The sequence below is a fragment of the Pongo pygmaeus genome, chromosome 21, assembly GCF_028885625.2.
Source record: "Pongo pygmaeus isolate AG05252 chromosome 21, NHGRI_mPonPyg2-v2.0_pri, whole genome shotgun sequence".
NCBI classification, from domain to species: Eukaryota; Metazoa; Chordata; class Mammalia; order Primates; family Hominidae; genus Pongo; species Pongo pygmaeus.
Genome location: NC_072394.2, coordinates 46,690,373 through 46,717,032, shown reverse-complemented (window position 1 = coordinate 46,717,032; position 26,660 = coordinate 46,690,373). Strand labels below are relative to the sequence as shown.

The 26,660-nt window shown below is 46.5% G+C and overlaps 1 protein-coding gene across 4 annotated transcripts in view; it reads left to right on the top strand.

The window, feature by feature from the left end:
- Positions 1 to 814: 814 nt before the first annotated feature.
- The window catches only part of JPH2 (junctophilin 2), a 75,214-nt gene continuing 49,368 nt past the window's right edge, over positions 815 to 26,660 (top strand). Inside the window, exons 1-2 of one of the 4 annotated variants that reach the window (XM_054468116.2) lie at positions 815 to 833; positions 2,621 to 3,242. In XM_054468116.2, the coding sequence (XP_054324091.1) occupies positions 2,864 to 3,242 (379 nt within the window). In that variant the 5' untranslated portion in view covers positions 815 to 833; positions 2,621 to 2,863. Of the gene's footprint in view, positions 834 to 1,929; positions 1,946 to 2,073; positions 2,136 to 2,620; positions 3,243 to 23,037; positions 23,130 to 26,660 lie in introns of those variants that run through there. The other 3 variants (XM_054468115.2, XM_063659519.1, XM_063659520.1) reach the window with 3 other exon arrangements.

Here is a 26,660-nt window from a genome sequence, read left to right as displayed (position 1 = left end):
GGTGTGTATCACCACACCTGGCTAATTAAAAAAAATTTTTTTTAATTGTAGAGGCGGGGTCTCACTTTGTTGTCCAGGCTGGTCTCAAAACCCCTGGGCTCAAGCAGTCCCCCAGCCTTGGCCTCCCAAAGTGCTGGGATTACAGGTGTGAGCCACTATAACAGGCACTTACAGTGTTTTTAACCAGAGATGAAAATCAGATTCATCTGAGGAGCTTTTAAAAGAATTCGACTGCCCAAGTCTTCTCCCAGAACAATCTAATTCTGTAGGTCTCAGGTGGGGCTCTCGGATCTCTTTATGTTTTTAAGTTCTATAGGTGATTCTTATGTGTAGTAACTCTGGGTAGACAGCTACCCTAGGGAGCTGCTATGGATGAACAGTGGTTAAATTCACATAGGTAGAACACCCTGCTAAGATGTAGCAATGGCTGCCTGGCCTAAGCATATGATTACAGTATTGAATCTGCAGCTCAAGCTCCCCTAGCTTCCAGTTTGAGATGCTCTTCCCTTGACAGCAGAGCTAGAAAGAAGTTTGTGATTCTCCGAAGACCTAGTGAGAAGTGGCGAAAGCAGAACTCCCTGGGAGTAGCCCTGAGGTGTTCTTAGAAGTGAATTGTGCAAGCAGGCTGTCAGTCAACCTGGCCAGGGCTCACACCTAACTACCCAGAGGACACATTTTTTATCCACTACGTGCTCCCTGTCAGCTTGGCAAACAGACGGTGACAGTGAGCCCAAGAGGCTGGGTGCCTCTACCTGGTGGTGAAACGCAGAAATAGAAGGGGCTCTTTAAGGTCAGCGGCTGTGACCAAGGATGGAACCAAGTCCTAAGAACAGGTAACCCACTGGAAGGAAAGCAGGGAGTACTTTTTACCCACTCCCCAAACAGGAACAAGACTTCCGCAGTGACTTCACGTGGCCTAAGTTCTCATGGGGTTTGGAAATATGTCAGATAAGTTTAAAGTCAGATAATTGTCTAATGTTCTGTAGTACCTTCTGTGCTTAGTTCTCTCTTTCTCTTCTGTCCCTGTCTTCACACACACACACACACTCACATAGAAACACACACACTCACCACACACACACACACAAACACACACACTCTTACCACACACACTCACATACACTCTCACAGACACACACTCACACACACGTTCACACACACGCACAGACACACACAGATCTTCCTAGTCTTGGTGGCTCTTACCTTTCCCAGAATTTCTCTATACTCCCACTAACCTTGGGCTTAGCTGGGATTTACAATCATTAGCTCTGGCCACAGCTTCTTGCCATGGAGATTTATTTGTTCTTTTTACTGGAGTTTGGTGGGAACCTGAGTGGCTGGGAATCCACCCAGGCCCTTCTCTCCTGGCCCTGCCCCAAGAGCTTTCTGAAGTCTGGCCTCACAGGCTCCTAGGACACTAGAGCAAAAGACAGCTCGGAAAGGGAAATTTTAAAAAATCATGACCCTTGAGAATTTCTGAGAGGACCTCATTACAACACAACCCTGCGTTGACAGGAAGGGGACTCCTTTGACCCTCAGGGTCTGCTGGGTCTGCGGCAGGGGGCAGGGAGGGCGCCGAGGCATCAAGGGGTGGGGAGAGGAAGCCCAGCGGGACGCCCAGTCTGTGTCTCAGGCAGAGAGGAGGGCAGGCTCCTCTCCCTTCTCTTTGCCCTTCAGGGGAGAGAGAAAGGGAATAGATGGTTGCTTCTTGCACCAAGTTCTCCCAGGCTTCCAGGGGTGGAGGGATCTCAGGGTGGTGCGTGAGCACTGGACTGAGATTCTGTGTATCTTCCAGACTGTTTCCATAGCCTCCCCTCTCTTTCTGACTTCCCTCCTCTGCTTTCGGAAGCACATGTGAAACTGTCTCCATTCCTTTCTCTTTAGGTCACCGGATTCCTTGATGGGGCTGGCAGTGGTGCTGTAACCCCAGGTCCCCTTAGGGCATGTGAGTGGTGATGGGGCTGAGATCTGCCAACCTCCTCGCTCTGGGGGATTTTCAGTGTTCCAGGACTGGGTGTTCTGCTGGTCTCCCTCTCCCCTCCCTTCCCCGATTCCCCGGCGCCCTCCCTGCCCGCAGACTCAGGGGACTCTGAGAATGGAACGGAGCTGTCATTCCCGGGAGGAAAAGACACCAGGTTCCCTGGGCTGCCTGCACTCTGTTCTCAGCCTCCTTCCTCATCCCTCCAGCCACTGCCCGGGGCTGCAGCACGGGCGCGATTTGAAATACCCCTCCTTCCCGCTTTGAAGAAGGCTGGGCTGGCTGGGGGTTATTTTGGGAGCAGCTTCTGAGATCCAATGGCCTTGTTAGGGCAACACTGACCTTTCCGTCCCAGAAGGAGGGCAGGATTGGAGAAGGGGGCGGGGCAGCGGCGGGGAGACCGACAGCCCCGCACACCCACTGGGGTGGAGAAGGGGGCCAGCGGGCTGCGGGAATTCAGCCTCCGGCGGGGGCCGTCACCGAGGGGAATTTCCCCTCTTTGAAAAGGCTGGGGACCCCTCCACCCCACCCTTTCACTGGGCTTCTTAAAGAGATCACACCGTTTTCCCTTGGACTTCTTGGAAGGCAGACTTGGGACGCTTTGTGGGGACTTTGAAACTTTCCTTCCTGCTTTCTTTCCAGCAGGCAGCCTTGCTCTGGATGGTGGAGTCCGGGCTCCCGGGCATGGCACTGACTAGCCGACCCGGTGCTGACTTGGCGCCGGGGCACTTTCAGCCTCTGCTGGCATCCTGCTTCCTCCCTCCTGGGGTGCAGTGGTGAGTCTGGGGGCCTGCCTCCGAGGGCACTGGAGGAGTGTTGCAGGCATCACCCACGCCCTCTGCACCCACGCTGGAGGACGGGGAGGTTGTCAGGGGCTATGATGAGATGAGCGGGGGCCGCTTCGACTTTGATGATGGTGGGGCGTACTGCGGGGGCTGGGAGGGGGGAAAGGCCCATGGGCACGGACTGTGCACAGGCCCCAAGGGCCAGGGCGAATACTCTGGCTCCTGGAACTTTGGCTTTGAGGTGGCAGGTGTCTATACCTGGCCCAGCGGAAACACCTTTGAGGGATACTGGAGCCAGGGCAAACGGCATGGGCTGGGCATAGAGACCAAGGGGCGCTGGCTCTACAAGGGCGAGTGGACACATGGCTTCAAGGGACGCTACGGAATCCGGCAGAGCTCAAGCAGCGGTGCCAAGTATGAGGGCACCTGGAACAATGGCCTGCAAGACGGCTATGGCACCGAGACCTATGCTGATGGAGGTGAGGCCAGCTGGGGGCCTGCAGAGGTGGGACGGGGCCTGGGAGGGTAAGAAACCCTGGTGGAGGGTGGGAAAGGTGACCGGCAATTGGCACAGAATCAGATGGGCTAGGATGTGATTTGCTGTGTGGCTTTGGGCAAGCTGCTCTACATTTCTGAGCATCCATTTTCTTGTAGTAAAGATGGAGCTAATAAAGGGGTTATTGAGAGGATTGGTGGGAGTGCTTAGTACAAAGCCTGCCATATAAGTGCACACTCAACACACAATAAAATGTAACTACTACCGTTAGCATGTTCGGTATGCCCCAACATAAGCAGCCATGGAATATACTCTAGCACAATTAGGGTCTAGTCTTAACTTTGCCATGAAAATTATTTTCAAGCAATAGATCATGAGGAGTATTCATCCACCCACCCACCCATCCATCCACCCATCCAACTATCCACTCATCATCTATCCACACACCAATCCACCCACCCGTCCATCCATCCATCCACCCACCTGCCTGCCCATCCATCCATCTACCTATCCACCCATTCATGCTTCCACCCAACCATTCATCTACCCATCCAGCCATTCATACATCTACCTGCCCATCCACCCATCCATCCTTCCATCCATCCTTCCATCCATCCACCCATGATCCATCCATGGATTTTTTTTTTTTTTTTTTTTCGAGAGAAGGTCTCGTTCTGTTGCCCAGGCTGGAGTGTAGTGGCACGATCTCGGCTCTCTGCAGCCTCGACCTCCCAGGATCAAGTGATCCACCAACCTCAGCTTCCCTAGTAATTGGGACTATGGGTGTGCACCACCATGCCTGGCTAATTTTATTATTATTATTATTATTATTATTATTATTATTATTATTATTATTATTTGTAGAGACAGGGCTTTTCCATATTGCCCAGACTGGTCTCAAACTTCTGAGCTCAAGCAATCTGCCTGTCTCTGCCTCCCAAATTGCTGGGATTACAGGTGTGAGACACTGTGCCCGGCCTACATTCCTTTTGTGTTTCCTTTTCCAAATTTTTTAAAGATAGGTCTTGCTCTGTTGCTCAGGGTGAAGTGCAGTGGCACAATCACAGCTTACTGCAACCTTGAACTCCTGGGCTCAAGCAATCCTCCCATCTCGGCCTCCTGAGTAGCTGGAACTACAGGCACATGCCACCAAGCCTAGTTAATTAATCGTTTTTTCTTTTTTTGTAGAGATGGTGTCTTCTTACTATGTGGCCCAGGCTGGCCTCAAACTCCTGGGCTCAAGCAATTCTCGGACTCCGTGGCTCACGCCTGTAATCTCAGCACTTTGGGAAGCCATAGTGGGAGGGTCACTTGAGGCCAGGAGTTCAACACCAGCCTGGGCAATCTAGCAAGATCCCCATCTCTACAAAACGAAAAATCAAAAAACAAAGATAGGCATGCAGAAAAACAGTTATACACATTATACACGAGTATGTACAGATACTGTAAAGGAGAATGTAGACTTGAGGAGGTCAGGAAATACTCTAAGTGGAGCTGACGCCTGAGCTTGGTCTCTACAGGAAAGTTACGTTTGTGAGGGTGGGCACGGGGCCGAGAGAGGAGTGAGGACAAAGGCTCAGAAGCATGAGAGTAGCAGTGGTTTAAAGAAACAGAGAGGAGTTTTCTGTGGCAAAACAGCCCTGTGGAGTGGCAGAGCAGACGTCATTACCTAGTCCACGGGGTATAACATTGGACATATCACTTAGCTGAACCAGTTTCCTCATCTATGAAAAGGGACACTTTAGAATATCAGTACTGCTCAAAATGTGGTCGGTGGACGGGCAGCATCAGCACCATCGATCCACCAGTTAGAAATGCAAATTCAGTGGCCCACCCAGACCTTCTCATCAGAATCACTGAGTGTGAGTCCAAACACTGCTTTCACAAGCGTATCAGGCAATTTTTTAAACATCAAAGTTTAAAAAGGATTGATTTAAATTAGGGCCTAGCAAACCAAAGATCATGGGCCGAACTGGCCCGCTGTCAGTTCTGCACAGCTTATAAGCTGAGAATGTTGGAAAAGAAGAAGAAGAAGAAGAAGATTTTTTGACACGTGAAATTATTTGTAAAGCCCCTATGTAACATCCTCAATTTTGCTTCTTGTCCTGCAAAACCCAAAGTATTTACTATCTGACTTTTTTTGTTTCTTTGTTTGTTGAGACAGGGTCTTACTCTGTCACCCAGGCTGGAGTGCAGTGGCACAATCTCAGCTCACTGCAACCTCTGCCTCCCAGGTTCAAGTGATTCTCCTACATCAGCCTCCCAAGTAGCTGGGACTACGGGCACCCGCCACCTCACCCGGCTAATTTTTTTTTTTTTTTTTTTTTTTGGTAGAAATGGGATTTTGCCACGTTGGCCAGGCTGGTCTTGAACTCCTGACCTCAAGTGATCCACCCTGCCTTGGTCTCCCAAAGTGCTGGGATTACAGGTGTGAACCATCACACCCCACCCTACCTGACTCTTTCCAGTGAAAGTTTGCTGGCTGCAGTTTTGAATCGTCATTCAAACTCTTTCTGATGCAGGATAATTCTATGGAGTCTTCCTAATGAGCTGCATTGGAAGGAGGAACTGATGCAGATAACTCAAAACTGGCTAATTTTTACAAATGACATTTGGCATCAGAAGGCATTCGTAGGACATTATATTCATCACTAGTGTCTCCTCTTTTTGACATTGGCCAGGAAGTGTGGGACTGGGGCTGGGATCAGGCCAGCTGGGGCAGGAAAAGGCATCAGCCAGCCCAGGGAGCAATGTTTGCTGAAGCCGAGGCCCTTGGGCATGTTGAGAGCAGTCTCAGGTGCAGGATAGATTTGCATCTGAGCTGCCAGTTGGTGGGTGTCTGGATGTTAACGAGGTCTCTGGAGTTTGTGCAGGTGCCTATGGCTGCTACCCAGCACTGGCTGGGGACTGAACAGCCCTGAGCACAGATTCTGGCTCTACCACTTTCTAGTTGGGTGACCTTGAACTGTTTTCTGAGCCTCTTGAATCTAGTGCAATTCAGTTCAGCAGATGTTTATGCTAGGCACTGGAGACACAGCAGAGAGCAAGCCTCAGTTTCTCTGGCTAAAAATGGAGATAATCCTTCAGTGCTTATACAGCATCAGTTACCTATGCACAGTGGTGCTCTGCAGGCATGCGTAGAGTGTCTGTTCCCATCCCTCTTCTCTTCAAACCAAGGTGTGTGTGTGCATGTGTGCATGTGTGTCTGTGTGTGCATGTGTCTGTGTGTGTCTTTATGTGTGCGTGTGTTATGTGTGTGTATATGTGTGTTTTGGGTCTGGACATGAGTCACAGGACACAAATCTCTGGGTCAAAACGAGCATAGGAAACCATAGGTCCATCTCCCAACGTGTCTCAAAGAGGAAAACCTATTCATTCATTCATTCATTCATGCAACCAGTACTACTGAGCACCTGCTCTGTTCCAGGCACTGCTTCACAGCAAGTTTTAGGGTGGGGGCAGTGAGCAAGACAAGGTCCTCAAGGAGCTCCTTGTCCAGTGGAGAAACATAAACTAGAAAACAAACATACATGTAATCTCTAAAAGTTACAAGTGTTATGGAAAAATCTAATAGAGGCGGAAGAGGAAGGTGTTCTTAGACGGAGTCATCTCAGAAGCAGGATGGGGGAGCCTGTAGAGGAAGTAGGTCCCCTCATGCAGAGGGAATCCCATTGCAAAGGCCCCAGGGCAGAGCTGGGCTTAGCAGGTTTGAGGAACAGCAAGAATGCCAGAGTGAGCGAGGGGTGCAGACATCGTGGCCTGGGCTGGATCGCACAGACTTTGCAGGCCCTGGATTTTATCCCAGGTGTGCCCAGGAGCTCTTCAGGCCGGGTGACCAGAAGCCCTGCTGCCTTGGTTTGTGAGAGCCCCAGACTTCTCCCAGATGAGATGACCCCACATCCAGGGGCCCTGGAAACCTCACAGATTCTCTTTCCCAAGCCACACACGAGCTGTAACTCTCCAAAATTAGACGTGGCCACTGCTTCGGAAAATCTCTTTAATCAACCTGTCATCAGTCCCCCGAGGGTTTGTTAAGGATCTGCCCTCACCCTTTGCCCCAACCTGGGTATCGCTAAGGGGAATGTGGACAAATAAGATCCTGTGATTAGGAACGGCTGGGAGTCAGGCAGCCCTGGGTCATTCCCCTAGTCCTGCCACATTATTTAAATTCACCAAACCTTAATTTCCTTGTCTATAAAATGGGCCTATCCGAATCTCTCAAAAGACTTCTTATGGGATGAATGAGTACTTAGTAAATGGTGGTTGCTCTTATTACTATTACCTATTATTAATTCATCCAGTAAATATTTATTTAGTGACTATGATGCAGCTAGCACTACGCTACACCTCTGGTGTAGAAATAAGCAGAAGGGAAACACTCCCTGTCTTCATAGCAAATCTAACAGGAAATTGTCCTGCAATTCTGTGTTGGGTGCTAGGTAGGGACAAACAGGGGAGTAACAAAGCCAGAGTGGGCAGCTGACAAGACGCAGGCATTCAGGGAGCCTTCCTGAAGTCAGCTGCAAGCCGAGCCCTGACATACGTGCAGGAGTGAGCCAGGTGACAAGGGCGGAGGGAGACTCCAGGACGAGAGGACAGAGCATGCAAAAGCTGGGTGGTCCAAAACTTGCCATCCAGCTAGGAGATAAAGCTGAAACTTGCATCTTATCCTCAAAGGTTCAGAAGTCTTCTCCACTGCCCTCCTTTTCTTGTAGTCAAATGCTACAAAGGAAACAGCAGTTTTCCAAACTGGAGATGTCAACACATTAGTGGATGGTGAAGTCAATTCAGTGGGTCAGGACCTGCATTTTTCAAAAGGAAAGAACAGAACAGAATAGAAAAGTATCAGAGTATTTCACAGAGAATAAGATAAAGTATTATTTTCTGAAATATTTATTCAGTTGGCGAGATACACATATATTTGCACACACACAATGTGTGAGAGTGTGTGTGTGTTTAAAAGTGCCTGCATTTATGTGTGTCTTGCAATGTAAAATGTGTTTCTTACTGCAAGTCATGGTCCAAAAAGTTTGACACTCATTGTTCTAAGGTGACTTTACATCTTCTTCAAAGCCCTGCCATTCCCATCTGCAGGGCTTTGAATAAGTATTATTTAAAATACTTATTTTAAATAAGTATTTAAAATACTTATTTAAATACTTGTCCTCTAGGCTTTCTCTTTGGTCTAAGGATAAGCTCTCCTGCTCTCGCATGGGAAAGGGAAGGTGGGGCTGGTGCAGGAGCTCTGGCCTCCCAAACCCTGTTGTAAGCTGCTTGGCACCCCTCCCCCTCCTATAGCCCTCATTCCTCCCCCGGCCATATATAGCAAAGCTAAAAACAGCTGCTGACTTAAAGCACACGCACACGCCCCAGCCCTGAAAGAGTTATGTGCCTGTTGCGTGGCTGGCTGGCTGTTCCCACCGAGACACTCACGGACTCTGGACCTCCTAGAGTCCTTAGTGCTTGTTGTTTTCTGAGGTTCTTGGTCCTGGGGCCCCTGCGTTGGCCTCAGAGACCCATAAATACCCTGAAACTTCAGGCGTGATGTGAACATATGTGCAAGACTATCTGTGTTTTTCTGGGAGGCATTTTCTCACATAGTCTCAGATTCTCCAAGTCATCTCTGGCCCAAATAAGTTCCAGAACCACTGATGACTTTATTAATCCCCTCCCCAAAATGTGCACTGGAAGAATCAAGCCCGAAGTTGACTTTTTTCCATAAAGCTAATAAAAATAATAACAGTAAGGCCAAGGTGGGCAGATTGCTGGGGCCCAGGAGTTCAAGACCAGCCTAGGCAACATGGTGAAACCCCATCTCTACAAAAAAGAAAAATACAAAAATTAGCTGGACGTGGTGGCACATGCCTATAATCCCAACTACTTGAGAAGCTAAGGTGGGAGGATCGCTCGAACCTGGGAGGTCGAGGCTGCAGTGAGAAATGTTCACACTACTGTACTCTAGGCTATGCAACAGAATGAGACACTGTGTCAAAAATAAATAAATAAATAAATAAGAATAATGATAGCTAATATTTTTGGAGTGCTTACTAAGTCCCAGGCACCGTTCCTAGCACTTGCGGTACTTGAGGTATGTTGTGTTATTTATTTATTTATTTATTTTTTGAGACGGATTTCCGCTCTTGTTGCCCAGGCTGGGGTGCAATGGCGCGATCTTGGCTCACTGTAACCTCTGCCTCCTGGATTCAAGCAATTCTCCTGCCTCAGCCTCCTCAGTAGCTGTGACTACAGGCATGTGCCACCATGCCCAGCTAACTTTTTGTTTTAGTAGAGATGGGATTTTACCATTTTGGCCAGTCCAGTCTCGAGCTCCTGACCTCAGGTGATCCCCCTGCCTTGGTCTCCCAAAGTGCTGGGATTACAGGGGTGAGCCACTGCGCCCAGCCTGTTGTATTGTTTAAACCTTCACACAACAACCTCATGGAGAAGTAGTTACGGCTCCTGTTTTACATATGAGGAAACTGACATGGAGATCATGCAAGTACCTCACTCAAGGTCGTCTAGCCAATAAGAGGCAGAGATGCAATTTGATAATAATAAGTGATCATTAAACATTTTGTATTATAAATAAGTATTTTAAATAATAAACGGGAAACAATGATACAGAATAGGACATGCTTCATAATTCGTGAGACCCAGTGCAAAATGAAAACGTGGACCCCTTCTTTAAAATCATTAAGAATTTTAAGATGGGGACAACAGAGCATTAACCCAGGCGCAGGGCCCTTCTGAGTGCTGGGTCCTACGAGACTGCATGGTTCCAGCACCCACGAAGCTGGCCTTGACAATAGTAATAACTGTTCCTGGCTACTAGTTAATATGCCTTTACTATGTACCAGACTCCGGCTAAGAGTTTTATGGGCATTGTATCACTTGGGTTACCTCATAACCCTCTCATCTACCAACCTAGTGGCTTTTAAACTGTTATAATTGCAATCCCACTATAATATATGTGTTTTATTCCTTCCCTGGCGGTGAATACAAAAAATATATGTATTTTACATTGTAATTCTATACCTATACACATCTAAAAAGAATGTAAAATTGAAACAAACCGTCACGAAACAAGATTTCCCTTCCTAGGTGCAATGCTTGTTATTTTCTCTTTTATTCTATTTTGTTGAGAGAATTAAATGAGGCCCTGATCCATGTAAAGCTCTTAGAACAGGATATGGCATGTGTTAGTGCTTTTATTACTACTACTATTATTATTATTATTATTACATGCTGAAAAGTTGAGACTTTATGTTTAATTATGACGATTGGGTCAAAAACCCAAGCTTCTGCACTCTGGATCCAGTTTTCTTTCTTCTTCTCAAAGCTTATGACTTAAGCTAATTTTAGTCCAATTGACTCTGAACACAGGAGCTACGTGATTTTGCCAGGCTGGAGGACTGAGCAGTAAGTACCTGGTATCACATTCTCTGGGCCTGTGACACATGTTCCTTGCAGAGATAAGCTTGAAGGAACTTAACTTCCATATTTATTTATTTATTTGCATAATAGAATATCTTTTCTGTTGATCAGTTTGTCTATCTTTATGCCAGTGTCATGCTGCCTTGGTTACTGTAGCTTTATATAGTCATAAAATCAGAGTAAATTCTTCAACTTTGCTCTTCTTTTTCAAAATTGGATTATTCTAGATCATTTCCATTTTAAAATCAGCTTCTTCAGCCTGGGCAACAGAGTGAGACCCTGTCTCAAGACAAAAACAAAACAAAATAAAACAAAGAAAAGAAAACCAGCTTCTTGATTTCTGAAAAAGACCTGCTGGGATTTTGATGAAGATTGTATAAAATCTATAGATCAGTTTGAGAGAATGGACATCTTATTAGCAGTGAGTCTTCCAACCCATGAACATGGTATATATCCCTATTTGTTTAGGTTTTCTTTAATTTCATGCAGCAATGTTTTAGAGATTTCAATGTCTTATACATCTTTTGTTAATTTTATCCCTAGATATTTTATTTTTTGTGATATTGTAAACGGCATTTAACATTTTATTTTTTCAATTGTTCACTGCTAGTTTATAGAAATACAACTAGTTTTGTATATTGACTTCGAATTCTTTTACCTTGCTCAGTTAATTTCTTAGTTCTAGTGGATCTTTTTGTTTTTGTTTTTCAGGTGAAAAGGAATCTCTTTTAACTTAAAATAGTTTGATTGTTATTGAAAATCAAGTGTAGAGGCCCTGAGAGAATCTGATATTACTAAAGGAAGACGTGATATTTAAGCATCTGAGACTTAGAGTAGCCAGATCGGGGTTCAAATCCCAGCTGTGCCGGTTCTTAACCATATGAACCTGGGTGCACCATGTAACCTCCCTGAGCTTCTGTTTCCTTTTTTCCTTTAGGGATGTGTTAAAATCACCCTCAGAATATGGTCAAGACAATGAAACAAGATAATACATATGAAGCACTTAGCATCATGCCTGGCACACAGGAAATGCCAAAATATATATTCCTGTATTTCCTTCACATTCCAAAGGGTGAATTAATTCAGGATGGCCTGAACCATAGCTGTCCCTGTCTTCGGGAGGATATTTGAGGACAAAAATGAGTTTTTGACTTTGGAACAGTAAATAAGACAAGACTTTGAATTCACTTAGTTCTGCCTTGAGTCCTGCCAGTGAAGATGGAATCCATGCCAGACACGATTCCATTTCGAATGTAGAATCAGCATAATTTAACCTCATCTTGGAAATCTCATGTCCCAGTTCACAGCCAGGCATCAGTGTGACAGTCAGCTGAGCTGCTGTCTTAGCAGCTTCTGGGCATTCTATAGAGACCCCAGGAGAGCACAGCAGACCCTTAGCAGGGCAGAAAAGCAGACCTTATTAGTCTTTCCTCTCCACGGCCTTGTTTTCGGTGATTCATGTGCCCGATTGGCCAAATCTCTGCAGACGTGCCCCTGTCCAAGGCCAGGCTTCTGGGATTCATCGAGCTTGCTCGTTTCCAGGGCCTGCTAATTCCGTGCCCAGCAGCTGTTCCCCGGAGCAGGCCCTGCCCTCCACACCCTCATGAGGAATGCCGAGTCTCATTTTCTGAGGGCCCTGATTGAGGGTGGGGTGTGGGGCAAGGGGGACAGGGTTGCTTCCTGCCATAGACTTCCTGCTTTGGAGGGTTATCTTTGTTCTCACCTATCCCTTCCCGAGCTGAAGCTATAGAGTAGGAGAGAAGTTAGGGCTGGCACACCTCCCTCCCATGTAACTTTCACTCCCTGCTTAAAGGGAACTGATGAGAGTTGCCTGGCACAGATCTGTGCCTGGCAGAATCCACAGAGCAGCCCAGGTGTGCTAGGAACTCCAGAGTGACCCCTGCTCCAGGCCAGGAATGAGCACCTTGTGCCTGGAGGTCTTCCTGCCAATGCTGGCTGACCATTGCTGTGGATGGGGTAGAGTTGGAGTCACACATGGAGGCTGGACAGCCGCATGCAGCCTGCAGGGGACACTCTGGATGGCATGCACCATGTTTTTATTATTTCTATTTTTAATTAAATTGGAATCCTTTATGGGTACTTTTTTGTTTGTTTGTTTGTTTGTTTTTAACAGGGTCTTGTTCTGTCACCCAGGCTGAAGTGCAATGGTACAATCACAGCTCACTGCAGCCTTGACCTCCTGGGCTCAAGCGATCCTCCCACCCCAGTCTGCAAGTGCCTAGGATTACAGGCGCACACCACCATGCCTGGCTAATTTTTTTGTAGAGATGCGGTTTCTCCATGTTGCCCTGGCTGGTCTCAAACTCCTGAGCCCAAGCCATCCGCCTGCCTCAGCTTCCCAAATTGCTGGGATTACAGGCGTGAGCCACTGTGCCTGGCCTATGGCTACCTTTTAAAAAAGTGATCAAATTTAACATCATCAGTGACAGGCAAACCTACAGTATGCACCCTTGATGGGATGTACTGAGAAGGCCAGCGCTTTAAGACGCCAAGGCAGGAGGATTGCTTGAGCCCAGGAGTTCAACACCAGCCTGGGCAACATAGTGAGACCCTGTCTCTTAAAAAAAAAAAAAAAAAAAAGACAGACAGGATCTGATCCATGTGATGAGATTCTTTGATTCTTTTAGCTATTGTGTTGAGAAGAAGCAGTTTTGGGAAAATAGGTATTAGGTGAGGGGGAGATGGCATGGAGACCAACTAGTGAGTTTATTACAATTATTACTGGTGAGATGATGGTGGTTTGCACCACTACCTTGTAGTAGCAGAGGTGGTGAGAAGACACATTTTGAAGCAAAAGCTTATAGACTGGATAGGATTGAGAGAAAGAGGAGTTAAAGATGGTCCCAAGGCTTTTGCCTGAACCGTGGAAGGATGGTGTTGCCATGAACTGAGATGGGGTGAGGGTTTGAGGAGGGAAGGTCAGGAGTGCAGTACTGGACACCATGGGTGAGAGATGCCTGTTGGAAGTGTCCATGGGCATTGGGGTTGTGGGCAGGCCTGTGCACAGGTAGGTGGGGCTCCTTTTAGACCCTCTCCCCTTGACCTTTCTTACCTTCTGCACACACAATCATTTCTGGTCTCCAAGGCCCTTAGGGTTGCTGAGCTGACCCCAGGCCTGGAAATGGGCCTTTTCCCCAGGCCACAGGCTCCAGGGCTGTCAGCACCCAGGAGATGCCTCCTGGTTAATCCCCTGCTTCTGGGGGTGAGCCACAGGGCATCATCTGGGGCAGCAGCCTCTGGATGTAGGGGTGGTGGAGCCCTGCGGGATCAGGGACTTGTCATCCACCCGCTGCAACCTGACCCTGCTTCTGGGAGCTGGTCCCAAATGCCGCCAGCTCCTCCGCTTCGGGTTGTCTGTTGGTGATCCCAGGAAACCAGAGACTGTGGAGATTTGATGGACAGCAGCATTTGGAAGCCATGGGAAGGGACTTTGGTGCCAGCCTTGCAGGCGAGCCAGAGAGCAAGGCCTTGGGATTGTTACGGGAAAAATGTAACGCAGTCTAAATGCTCACCGAAGGGACTGTTAAATTAATTTATGAGACCATGCGATGAAGTACAACAGGCCTTTAAAAAGACAGAGGTGGACCCACCTATATTCATACAGAAAGAAATCTAAGGCATTATAAGTGAACAAAAGCCATGTGGCAAATATTTATTGAGTTCCTGCTAGGTGCTAGGTAGCGTTCTCAGAGATGGGGTCAGTGGTAGACTGGTGAACAGCTAATCTTTTAGTCTATTTGTGATAAGTATACGGTTGCAAATTGGCAGAAAAAGGCCTGGAAGGACCTTTAAATCATTAACAGGAGTTACCCTGGGGAGACCGGACAAAGGTGTTTTCTTTTATGTACTCTTCTCTTGTTTGGATTTTTTTGCAATGAGCATATGACTTTTAAAATTTTGTTTTTTTTTTTTTTAATTTGAGACAGGGTCTCACTCTGTTACCCAGACTGGAGTGCAGGAGGGATCTTGGCCCACCGCAACCTCCACCCCTGCACAGGGCTCAAGCAATCCTCCCATGTCAGCCTCCTGAGTAGCTGGGACCACAGACTTGCACCACCACAACCGGCTACTTTTTTGTAGTTTCAGTAGAGACAGGGGTTGACCAGGCTGGTCTTGAACTCCTGAGCTCAAGAGACCCACTCACCTCAGCTTCCCAAAGTGCTGGGATTACAGTCAGGAGCCACCACACCTGGCTTACTGCAACCTCCGCTTCTCGGGTTCAAGTGATTCTCCTGCCTCAGCCTCCCAAGTAACTGGGATTACAGGCAAGCGCCACCACACCTGACTAATTTTTGTATTTTTAGTAGAGACGGGGTTTCACCATGTTGGACAGGCTGATCGCGAACTCCTGACCTCAAGTGATCCGCCTGCCTTGGCCTCCCAAAGTGCTGGGATTACAGGCGTGAGCCACTGCACCTGGCCCAACTTTTGCAATTTTTAAAAAGTGTTTTCTCCATACAAACAGTATTTACACGTAGACATAATAAGGAGCCCTCAGGATGCAAAAAGGGTTGGGGGTGGGGGTGTCTAAGCACAGTTTTCCAGAATGTAGGCTCAGAATCCTGGATGGCCTCCCTTTGTTTCTCCCTACTCTGGGTACTCAGCTTTTCAATGCAAGGCAGGGTTGAAAGAGCATTTGAGGCAAGGGACCTGTTCTTCAGTCCCAGTTGAGCTACTCCTGGGCTGTGTGGCCTTGGGCAGGTCCCTCTACCTCTCTGAGCGTAAGCTTCCTCCCCTGTATAATGGAGGAATAAGACTATACTTACCCATGAAGGTAAGCAGATTTTCTCATGCACAACACTGGCTAATTGGGTGTGGCTACCTGTGGAAGTGGTGAGGGGGGGACTGCAGGCTATAGTGCTACTCAGCCTCATGACCCATTAGCAATGTCAGTTGTGGACACAGGACGGGGAATAAGTGGCCTAAGTGATGGATTACTTATGGGCTTGGACTAGAAGATCTTATCATCATCTGATGAATTGTTTGTTTGTTTGTTTGTTTGTTTTGAGACGGAGTCTCTCTCAGTCGCCCAGGCTGGAGTGCAGTGGTACGATCTCGGCTAATTGCAACCTCCGTCTCCCGGGTTCAAGCAATTCTCTGCCTCAGTCTCCTGAGTAGCTGGGATTACAGGCATGCGCCACCATGCCAGGCTAATTTTTGTGTTTTAAGTACAGATGGGATTTTGCCATGTTGGTCAGGGTGGTCTTGAACTCCTGACCTCATGACCCACCCACCTTGGCCTCCCAAAGTGCTAGGATTACAGGTGTGAGCCACAGAGCCCGGCCTTTGTTTGTTTGTTGTATGGATAACATTAACTTATTAGGACAATGGTATTATAGTAGAGGAAGAGTTTAATAAATGTAGGGCTAGTCATGTGGGAAGATGGGGGTTTATTATTTAAATTTATGTCTCTGAAAGTTTGGAAGGTAGCGTTTTTTTAAGGATAGTTTGGCGGGCAGGGAGCTAGGGAAAGGGAAATGTTGATTGGTTGGATTGGGGATGAAATTATAGGAAGTTGAAGCTGGCTTTTTTGTACTGAGGCAGTTTTGGGGTGGGGGTTATAGGACTGGTTGAATTAGTTTTTTGTTATGAGTCACAGGTCTGGGTAGACTCGTCAGAATGTAAAAGTTCAAAAAATATTTTAAAGGCCAATTTTAGGTTTTGACAGTAGTGATGTTATCTATAGGAGTCACTGGGGAGGTTACAAGTTCTGTAACCTCTGGCTATATTTCTCTGGAGTCATAATTTTATAAAGGCAGTTTTGGTCTCTGAGTAAAGAGGGGGTTAGTTTCAGGAAAGGACTGTTAACTATTTTTGTCTTAAACTATTAACTCAATTTTTGAGTAGTCAGTTTGGTCTATGTCCAGCCATGAATGAAGACAGTTAGCTTGTGAGGTTAGAAGTAAGATGGAGTCAGTTATATCGATTTTTTTTTACTGTTAAATATTTTTATGTCAGATTTTTTTCACTGTCATAATTTTTATAAAAGCGGTTTTAATCTCCAAGCTCCACTCCAGCTGTGACCTTCTCAGGATTGAAATATCCTCACTTGCGCCACAGTTGAGGTTGTCTATGGCTGTGTGGCACATTCGCAATAGAAACCTGAGTGCTCGTATTAAATATGGGTTATTGAGCTGGGCTTGGTGGCTCCTGCCTGTGATTGCAACACTTTGGGAGGTTGAGACAGGAGGATTGCTTGAGTCCAGGAGTTCAAGAGCAGCCTGGGCAACATAGTGAGACCACGTCTCTACAAAAAATAAAATTAGCCAGGCATGATGGCATGCACCTGTGGTCCCAGTTACTTGGGAGGCTGAGGTGGGAGGATCACTTTAGCCCAGGAGGTTGAGGCTGCAGTGAGCTGTGATTGTGCCACTGCACTCCAGCTTGGATTACAGACCGAGACTCTGTCTCGAAACAAAACAAAACAAAAAATATTTATATATATACACATACAGGTTACTAGAGCCAGCTCCTGCTGGCTCATGAGAGCTCAGGAACTTTGCAGTCATGGTGGGGGTATTTACACAATGGAAACTGACTAATAATACAAACTGAGGTTGGTTGGTTTGTTTTTCCTAAAGAGCTGGTTTGCTACTATATCCTGACTATTGTACTAATATGAAATGCCCCTTTTTCCTTCTCACCCCAATTTAGGATGATCAGCCATCTCAATTTACCTGAAACTGCCCAGTGTCAGCATTGAAAGTTCCACATCCCAGGAAACCTCTCAGACATAGGCAAACTGGGATGACTGGTCACCCTACAGTCTTTTCCCATGAAGTGAAGGGAGCCAGCCTTTGTTGAGAGCCCGAGATCTCTGCTAGATAAACCATGTAATACAGCAACCTTGCAAAGGAAACTTGCTATGCTCACTTTACTGAGAGGAGACAGACTCAAAGAGACCTTATTCAAAGCCTGTGCTTGTTAATGCATTTGACAGTATCTGCTGAATGTCTTCCATGTGTTAGTTCCTGCATGGAGTGCTGGGGATGCTGTGGTGGGCAAGGCAGACCTGTCCCTGCCCCCAAGTGCATGTATGCTAACAGCAGAGACTGGCATCTAACAGTTACTTAAATACAAAATGTGATACATATTTTGAAGGAAAAATAGAACAGTTTATGAACTGATAACAGAGAAACCTGGTCTGGTCTGACAATCAGAGAAGGCTTCCTTGAGGAAGTGATGTTTGAGCTGAGATATGCAGGATGAATAGAGGTAAACTTGGTGACGGGGAGGCCGCACAGGCAGGCAGAAGGGGCAGCAAATGCAAAGGCTTGGAGGTGGGACCTGAGCATGCTGTGTTCCAGAAAAGGCTGGAGCACAGACTCAGAGGGAGAGTGGGGTGGATGAGGCTGGAGAGATTGGCAAAGCCCAGATCATGAGGGTTTTGTGGATCACAGTGAGGAGCTTGAACTTCATCCTTCTAGTAGATTCTAGGCTACCCCTTCAGACACTCCTTAGGACCAGGGACACATTCCCTGAGCTGCCAGGAGTGTTAGCAGCTGACAGATCCTGGCTGGGTATTTCTCTCCAACAAAAGGAGCTGCCTCATTCACATCCAATGACTGTAAGGACCTGGCTCCCTTGCTTTGATTTTGGGCGACGCTGAAGGGCTATACCAGCTTAAATCCCCCTGGGATCAGTTGAATATTCTGTTGCAGATGTTCAGCTTCTTCCACTGCCAAATCCTGCTTCCTTCCTTACACGTGCTCTTCCTGAGAGCACTCCCCGATAAACCTCCCACACATCATCTCAGCTTCAGAATCTGTTCCCTAGGGATCCTGACCCGAAACACTCCTCAAGGCACTGGGAAGTTACTGCAGGGTTTTAAGATGGGGAGTAACCTGCTGAGAGTTGCATCTTACGAAGAAGATGAGCGGCAGCAGCAAAGGGTCAACTGAAGTCGGGGGCAGGGAGGATACTACTGTCATCATCAAGGGAGAAAAGGATGTGGCTTGGACTAGACAGATAGGGTGGAGACCAAGAGAATTAAGGAGTATCACAGTGCGTCATCATGAGAAAGTCATTTAAATTCTTAGTTTCAGTTTTTCCAATTGTAACATCGAAATGATGATGCCTGTATCTGTTAGGATACTTTCTTATCTATTCATTTTAACAATATATTAAACAAAATTAAGGAGATTTTCAGAGTCAGGTGTATCTGAAGGCCATGTGATTTCCATTATTCTTTGCTACCTCCAAAGATGTCTTAGTCCTGATTTACTTTCTCTGGGATGCTGGGTCCATAGTCTTTATCAAGGTGGGTTAGAGCCAAGCTGGGATGAGTCCCTTATACTCAGGAGCATCTGTGTGGTGTCGGTGGCATGGGCATGTGTGCTGACCGCAGTGAGCATTTCTGGTTCACCTGGTCTGATCTTGGCATGCTTGGACAAGAGCCACTAACCCCTGGACTCTCTGATGCTCACTCTGTATCTGCCATGCTCCATCTTAAACACTGAAATTTGTTGATGACACTTCTATGGGCCACCCAAAGATCTTGTGCCAACATCTGGTACTATGTGAGAGGACTTGGAGAAGGATCAGGGATGGCTGGTAGACAAAACAGGCAAGATAAAGACAAGAGAGCTGCCATGGGAAGTAAGAAGTGATAAATGTCTTGGGCAATGAGAATCTGGAGGAAGGAAGGCGGTTCCCTGAAGGAGGTGGTTTGAAACTGGGCTATGAAGGATTTGGGAAGACAAGGCTGAGAAAGTGACTTGGAACCAGGTCATGAAGGAACTGGACTATCAGGTAAGGACTTCTATAGGCAATGGGGACTCCTAGAAAGGAGCTAGTCCTCGTTCCTTTCTCTCCATCTCTGTTCAGTTCTCCAGTGTGTTAGTCTGCTTTCCGTTACTTATAACAGAATACCTGAAACTGTGTAGTTTATAAGAAACAAAATGTATTTCCTAAGAGTTCTGGAGGCTAGGCAGTCCAAGGACAGGGGGTCATATCAGGAGCGGCATTCTTACTGGCGGAGACTCTCTGCAGAGTCCCAAGGTGGCACAGGGTGTCATGTGATGAGAGGGCCGAGTGTGCTAGCTCAGATCTCTCTTCCTTTTCTTATAAAGCCACCAGCCCCACTCCCATAACCAATTAAACCATGAATCCGTGAGTGGATTAATCACCTCTTAAAGGCCCCACCTCTCAATACTGCCACATTGGGGATTAAGTTTCAATTTGAGTTTTTTTAGGGGGACAAACATTAAACCGTAGCACCCAGGCATACTGATATTCCAACCTCAGAGAGTTCCCTAGAAATAGGAAGGTGTCGCTGGCCAGATGGGGTGGTGTTCTCAGTGTCCATTCTGTATTTGGAGGCAGAATGCTGGTCTGGCCCATATGTCTCTTTGATGTCTCAAACTGGATTCTGGATCTCCCAGCTCTTCCTTGGTGTCTTAGTCAATTCTGTGTTGCTATAAAAGAATACCCGAGGGCCAGGCATGGTGGCTCATGCCTGTAATCCCAGCACTTTGGGAGGCCAAGGCGGGCGGATCATGAGGTCAGGAGTTCGAGACCAGCCTGGCCAATACAGTGAAAAACCCCGTCTCTACTAAAACTACCAAAAATTAGCTGGGCATGGTGGCAGGAACCTGTAGTCCCAGCTACTTGGGAGGCTGAGGCAGAAGAATTGCTTGAACCCAGGAGGCGGTGGTTGCAGTGAGCCAAGATCACTCTACTGCACTCCAGCCTGGGCAACAGAGCAAGACTCTATCTCAAAAAAAAAAAAAAAAATACCCAAGGCCAGGTAATTTACAAAGAAAAAAGGTTTATTTGACTAACGATTCTGGTGGCTGGAAAGTTCAAGGTGGAGCATCTACCTCTGATGAGGGTCTCAGGCTGCTTCCACTCATGGCAGAAGGCAAAGGGGAGCCGGTATGTGCAGAGATCACATGGCAAGAGGGGAAGCAAGAGTGAGAGTGAAAAGGTGCCAGGCTCTTTGTAACAACCAGCTCTTGTGGGAATTAACAGAGCAGAAACTCACTCACCCCCAAGGGAGGGCATTAAGCTATTCATGAGGGATCTGCCCCCATGACCCAAACACCTCCCATTAGTCCCCACCTCCAACACTGAGGATAACATTTCAACATGAAGTTTGGAGGGGACAAACATCTGAACCATAGCACTTGCATTTCCAAAACGGTCGTGCTTTCTTCAGAGCTGAGATTTGGGTGAGAATTTTGGAACTTTTAACATGTAAGGGAAGTTCTCATATTCTTAGAGGTGAAAGCACTCATCAGGACGCTTGGCTGTGATTGCCAACAACTGCCACATTGTGTCGTCATGAGCAAGTCATTAAAATTCTTAGTTTTGGCTTTTCCAACTGTACAATCAAAATGATGTTACCTGTATCCATTAAGATACTCTTTTGTCTGCAGGTGACGGAAAACCCTAACTCCAAATGACTTAAACCAGCACTTTCTAATGAAAGTATAATATGAACTACATATGTAATTAAAAAATTTTTAGTAGCCATATTTAGAAAGGTGAAATTATTTTTAATAATACATTTTATTTAACTCATTATCCAGAATATTATCTTTTTTGTGTGTAAACAATATACAATCATTAATGAGATATTTTCCATTCTTTTTGTGTGAATTTTTAAAAATTCTGGAATATTCAAAACCTGAGTATTCCAGAGCACAAACATGCTTTCTTACAAACAACTGGACCCGGGCAGAAAATTGGAGCTGGTCTCATTTTCTTCCTGAGCTCTGTCTGTCTTCTGTGGCTCCTTTTCATCTTTCCAGTTAATCCTTTCTGGGCAAAGACTCTGACCTGTCAAAAATCTAGGGTTTATTGAACACTTACTATATCCTAGGCACTGAGCTAGCTGCCTCACACAACAGTTTATTTAATCTTCAACCCACCCTCCCCACTCCCTGCCACTCAAGACCTGGGGCATCACCTCTCATCTGGACTGCTGCCATGGCTGTATTTATTTCTGTGATTGTTTAATTAAATTTAGTCTATCCCTGGCACAAGACTCTGAGCCGCTTGCTGGCAGCGATCATGTCCACTTAGTTCACGGCTGTATCCCAGCACCTAGCTAGAAGAATGCATGGTCTTCATCTAGCTTGTCAAATGCAAAGGGTTGTATGAACAACCAGATGAAGTATGTATCATGATTTCCATTTTACGGAAAGACAAACTGAGCTCCGCAGGCTTAAATAGTCTATGCATGTCTTAGAACTATTCAACGTTAGAGTTTAGATTTAAATCCCTGTTATTCTATACTCACCAGAAGAGCAACTGCAAGAAGGCTATATTTAGGTTTTATTAATTTCAGGAGTCCTATCGGGGGGACAGGACCGTATTTTTGCCATGGTTATGGCCTTCACCAGCATTTTACATGTCCACCAATAACTCCCAGGGCTTGAACTGCTGAATCTGGACCTGAACACCCTTGGCAGCCACTGCTGTCCACTACTGAGCACCTACTGCATGCCGACTCATGAGGGAAAAAAGATGGGTTTCCTGCCTCTCAAAGGACATAAGAGTGTCATTCAGGAAAAGAGTTGAAAATTCATCGGATGCTTACTGAGGATTTCCCTGGGCCTGGGAACTGTGCTAGATGCCAGGATCTTAGCAAGAATAAGGTAGACAAAGCTTCCTCCCTCTTGGAAGGCAAAGACAAGCAGTGAAGGCTTCTGGTGAACAAATGGTCATGATAATTATTCAATGGCACCTGTGGAAAGTGCTAAGAAAAATGGATGACATGATAACCTGTGACTGTTTCCGGCAGCACTCAGGGAATGGGGCTCAAGAAATCTTCCTGGATGAAGTCACGTTTAAGCCAAAGCTTGAACTGTCAATAGAAGTTGGCCAGGGGAAGAGGGAAGAGCATGTGAAGAAATGGGGAAAGCTTGTGCAAAGGCCCCAAGGTGGGAAGGCAAGTGTGAGTGGTGAGCAGTCCAAGATGAGGCAGGGGAGGTGGCAGGGGCGGCCCCTGCCAGGTTTTGTAGGCTGTTGGGGATCTCCCCCCTTTCCTTTGGGACAGTGGGAAGCCCTGCAGGGTTTACAAAGCTCAGTGAGGAGGCAGTCCAAAGGGTACAGGAGGAGGCCCTTCCTTCTGCAGACGGCCCCTCTCAGCCAGATGGCCATGGCCAGAGGCCTCCCTCTCTCCCTCTTCGGATGCATTCTTCCTGTCCCCAGGGAGAACTGTCCTGTCTTGGAGGGAGTTGGAGTGGGGGTGGCCTCAGGAGTTGGTTTTTCCCCTTCCCAGGGCCCTGTCACTCCCAGCCTCCCCTGGGTGTCTGTGCCTCTTGCCACTTGCTTGTAAGTTTCCTAATATAGCCTGACTGTTGCCTTCCCAACTGGTGGCCAAGAGCTGCTCTCCTGTTGCAATCTCAGCTTTTCTTGGGCTTAAAGGGACTATGTCAGCCCATCTCATGCCAAACTGAAGCTAAAGGTAGGTTGGTTGATTTAATTTCATAAAGTTGTCCAACCCAGAGGTTAGATGTCTTCTCTCTTTCTCCCAGTTTACCATCTTCTCTGCTCTCTGCCTGTTCACTTTTCCCTTTCATTTTTTAAAATTTCTTCTGAGAAGTAGAGGAGCATAGCCAGACAAGGATGTGGGTTTGGCTCTGGCATATTTATTAGCTGTGTCATCTTGGATGAGTCCTTTGTCCTTGACGGGCCTTAGTTTTTTCTCATCTGTAAAACAGGAACCATAAAATACCTCCCCAGAGCTGTTATTTCCACAGAGCTGTTTGCAGATGGACAAAACAGAAAGAAGAGAATAAACAGTTATGGAATGCCTGCTGTTCATTCATCCATTCATTCATCCAACACATATTTACTGAGTACCTATTTGGCACAGTTCGAGGCACTGAGGATACCACAGTGAACAAAAAAAGAAAAGAATCCTTGCCTTTAAGGAGCTTGCATGCCAGTGAGGGGGATGGTCAATAACACAAGAAAAAGCAAAATGTATGTTGCATTAGATATGCTCTAGGAAAAATAAAGCAAAGAAGGGAGATAGAAGACCTTGGGCAGGGGCTGAATCTTAAATAGGGTGGTCACGGGTGGCTTCGCTGAGAAGATGACATTTGAGTAAAGGCTTGAAGACGGCAAGAGGGTGAACCATGTAGGTATCTGGGGGAAGGGCATTACAGGTAGAGGGAACAGCAATACCAAGGCCCTGAGGTGGTTCCATGGCTCCTGTGCAGCAGCAAAGCAGTCTTTGTGGCTAGAGTGGAGTGAGGGAAAGGGGAGGATGCGGGGAGAGGAGCACAGAGGAGTGAATGGGGATGAAGTCAGGTAGGGCCTGTGGGTCACTAAGGACTTCAGCTTTTCTTCTGAGTGAGAAGGGTCAGTGCAGTGTCATGATCTGACTTAATACATGTGAACAAAATCCTTCTGATTGCTGTGTTAGGGACGGATAGAGGGGCAAGAGTGGAATCAGGAGACCAGTATGGCAGTGACTATGAAAATCCAGGTGAGAGAGAACAGTGGCACAGACCACCATCTAGTTGAAGTGGAGGTGGTGAGAAGCAGCTGGATTCTGGATTCATTTGGAAAGTAGAGCTGATGACTTTCCTGATAGATATTTGCAGAATGCTATGCTGGGTTGTTTTTTTGTTTTTTTTTTTTTCTGAAAAGCTTCTTTACAATTTATTTATTTACATTACAAAAATCAACTTTATCAAGGTGTAATTTCCATATGATAAAATGCATTTGAAATGTACAGGTGTGACAGATGTACACACTTGTGTAAACCATCAGCACAATCAAAATGCAGAACATTTGGCTGGGCGCAGTAGCTCACACCTGCAATCCCAACACTTTGGGAGGCCAAGGTGGGTGGATCACCTGAGATCAGGAGTTCGAGACCAGCCTGGCCAACAGGATGAAACCCCATCTCTACTAAAAATGCAAAAATTAGGTGGGGGTGGTGGCACACACCTGTAATTTCAGCTACTCGGGATGCTGAGGCAGGAGAATCGCTTGAACCCAGGAGGCAGAGGTTGCAATGAGCTGAGATCGCACCATTGCACTCCAGCCTGAGTGACAAGAGCAAAACTCTGTCTCCCAACCTCCAAAAAAACAAAAAAAGATGCAGAACATTTCCATCAACTCAGAAAGCTTCCCTGTGCCCTTTTGCATTCGATTCCTTCCACACCCAGCCCCTGGCAACCACAGATCCACTTTCTGGCACTATAGGTTCGTTTTTTTTTTGAGGCTTTCATGTAACTGGAGTCACACGGCTTTCATCTCTAGCTTTGTTCACTTAGCATGTTTTGGAGACCCATTCATGTGTTGTATGTAACAGCAGCCTGTTCTCTTTTCTTGCACTTTTCTAGCACACTCTCTTTTCTAGCACTTCACTGTGTTAGTTTATCCATGTACCAGCTGACTGACATTTGAATTGTTTCCACTTTTTGTTGTCTCCTTTTTAATCCTCAAAAGACCCCTGGAAAGTGGGTATTACTTTTCCATTTTCCAGATTAAAAAAACTAAGAATCAAAAGAAGGAACTTGCCCAAGGTTCCCCAGCTTAGACGATATTTGAAGCCAGGTTGACTCCACATTCCATTCTGTCCTCAGCCTCCATCAATGGGATCACATGTGAATGAGCTTGGGAAATGCGACCTGTTGGTTTCCCATCTATCCAACTTCCCATTTTTCATCTGCTATACCACATTCTCATTTCTCTGTTCATTGCACCTGCCACACAATCCCATTTCCTGCTTCCTTAGCTTAAGTTGGATCTTAGTTCAAATCCCATTTCTGCTCCTTTCTCACTGTGTGACGTTGGGCAAGTCACATAACTTCTCTGAACATCAATCTACCTATGAAATAGAGGTCATATTTGCATCTTCCTCTATGAGATCATGCCCAATGATTTCTTCTCCATTTCTGTCTCTCTCCATTTCTCTTTAGCCCTTTTATTGCCGATATTCCATGATCCTTGGTTTTTTGAGACTGGTCATTGAAGGGAACAGAGCCCCGGTGACTCTCCCTCCTGGCTGTTCAGAGGGGCTAGAAGCACTAGGGATCTTCTCCAACAGAATAAACTGGAATTGATGGTGGTGAAGCCCAAGGATCAGTTGTTTTCTTTTAAAGTTTCACTGGTGCTTCTAATGCACACCAGGATTAAGAGCCACGGGCTCGCAGCATACATTCTGGCATCAGACAGATTTAGGCTTGGATCCCATTTCCTTGGTCAAATTGCTTAACCTCTCAGATCACCTGCATCCTCCTGGAAAGGAGGATTATCGTGGGACCCACCTCACAGGACTGTTGAGAGGTTTAGTGAGCCCCTGGCATTGTACATGATCCTTAATGGGGGTTCTTGATTCTTAATGGGGGCTCTTCATGCAGAAGGGGCAGGGTGGGGTAGAAGTGGGATCCTGAGCTCAGTGTGCTGGGAGGGACCAGGCAGTGTGGAAGCATCCAGATGTGCCCTCCTTCGCCTCCAGAGTCACAGTGCACCAATTCCTAGAAGCTCAGCATCTCAGAGTTAGGTCAAGCCTTGGAGAGCTCTTCACCCAACACATCATTGACAGGCAGACAATGGAGGTGTTAAGAAAAGGAATTGCCAAGGTCACCCAATGAGATGGAATTTTTGAACAGGTTTAGTTAGTCAGCCATTTTGCAGATATTAACGGAGCACCTCTGTGTACCAGACACTGTTCCAGGTTCTGGAATCCATCCAAGAACAAAATAGAAAAGATCCCTGCCCTCATGGAGCTTCCATTTTAGCAGAGGGAGAAAAGCAATTAATGTAATAAATAAGTCATATGGTATGTTAGAAGATGATATGTGCTATGGGAAAAATAAGGAAAAGTAGATAAGTGAGCAGGGTGGTGGGGGTGCAGGCAGATTGCAATTTTGGAAAAAATTTTGTGGGTTCATAATAGATGTATATATTAAATATTTATGGGGTATATGAGATGTTTTGCTAAAGGCATGCAATGTGAAATAAGCAGATTGCAATT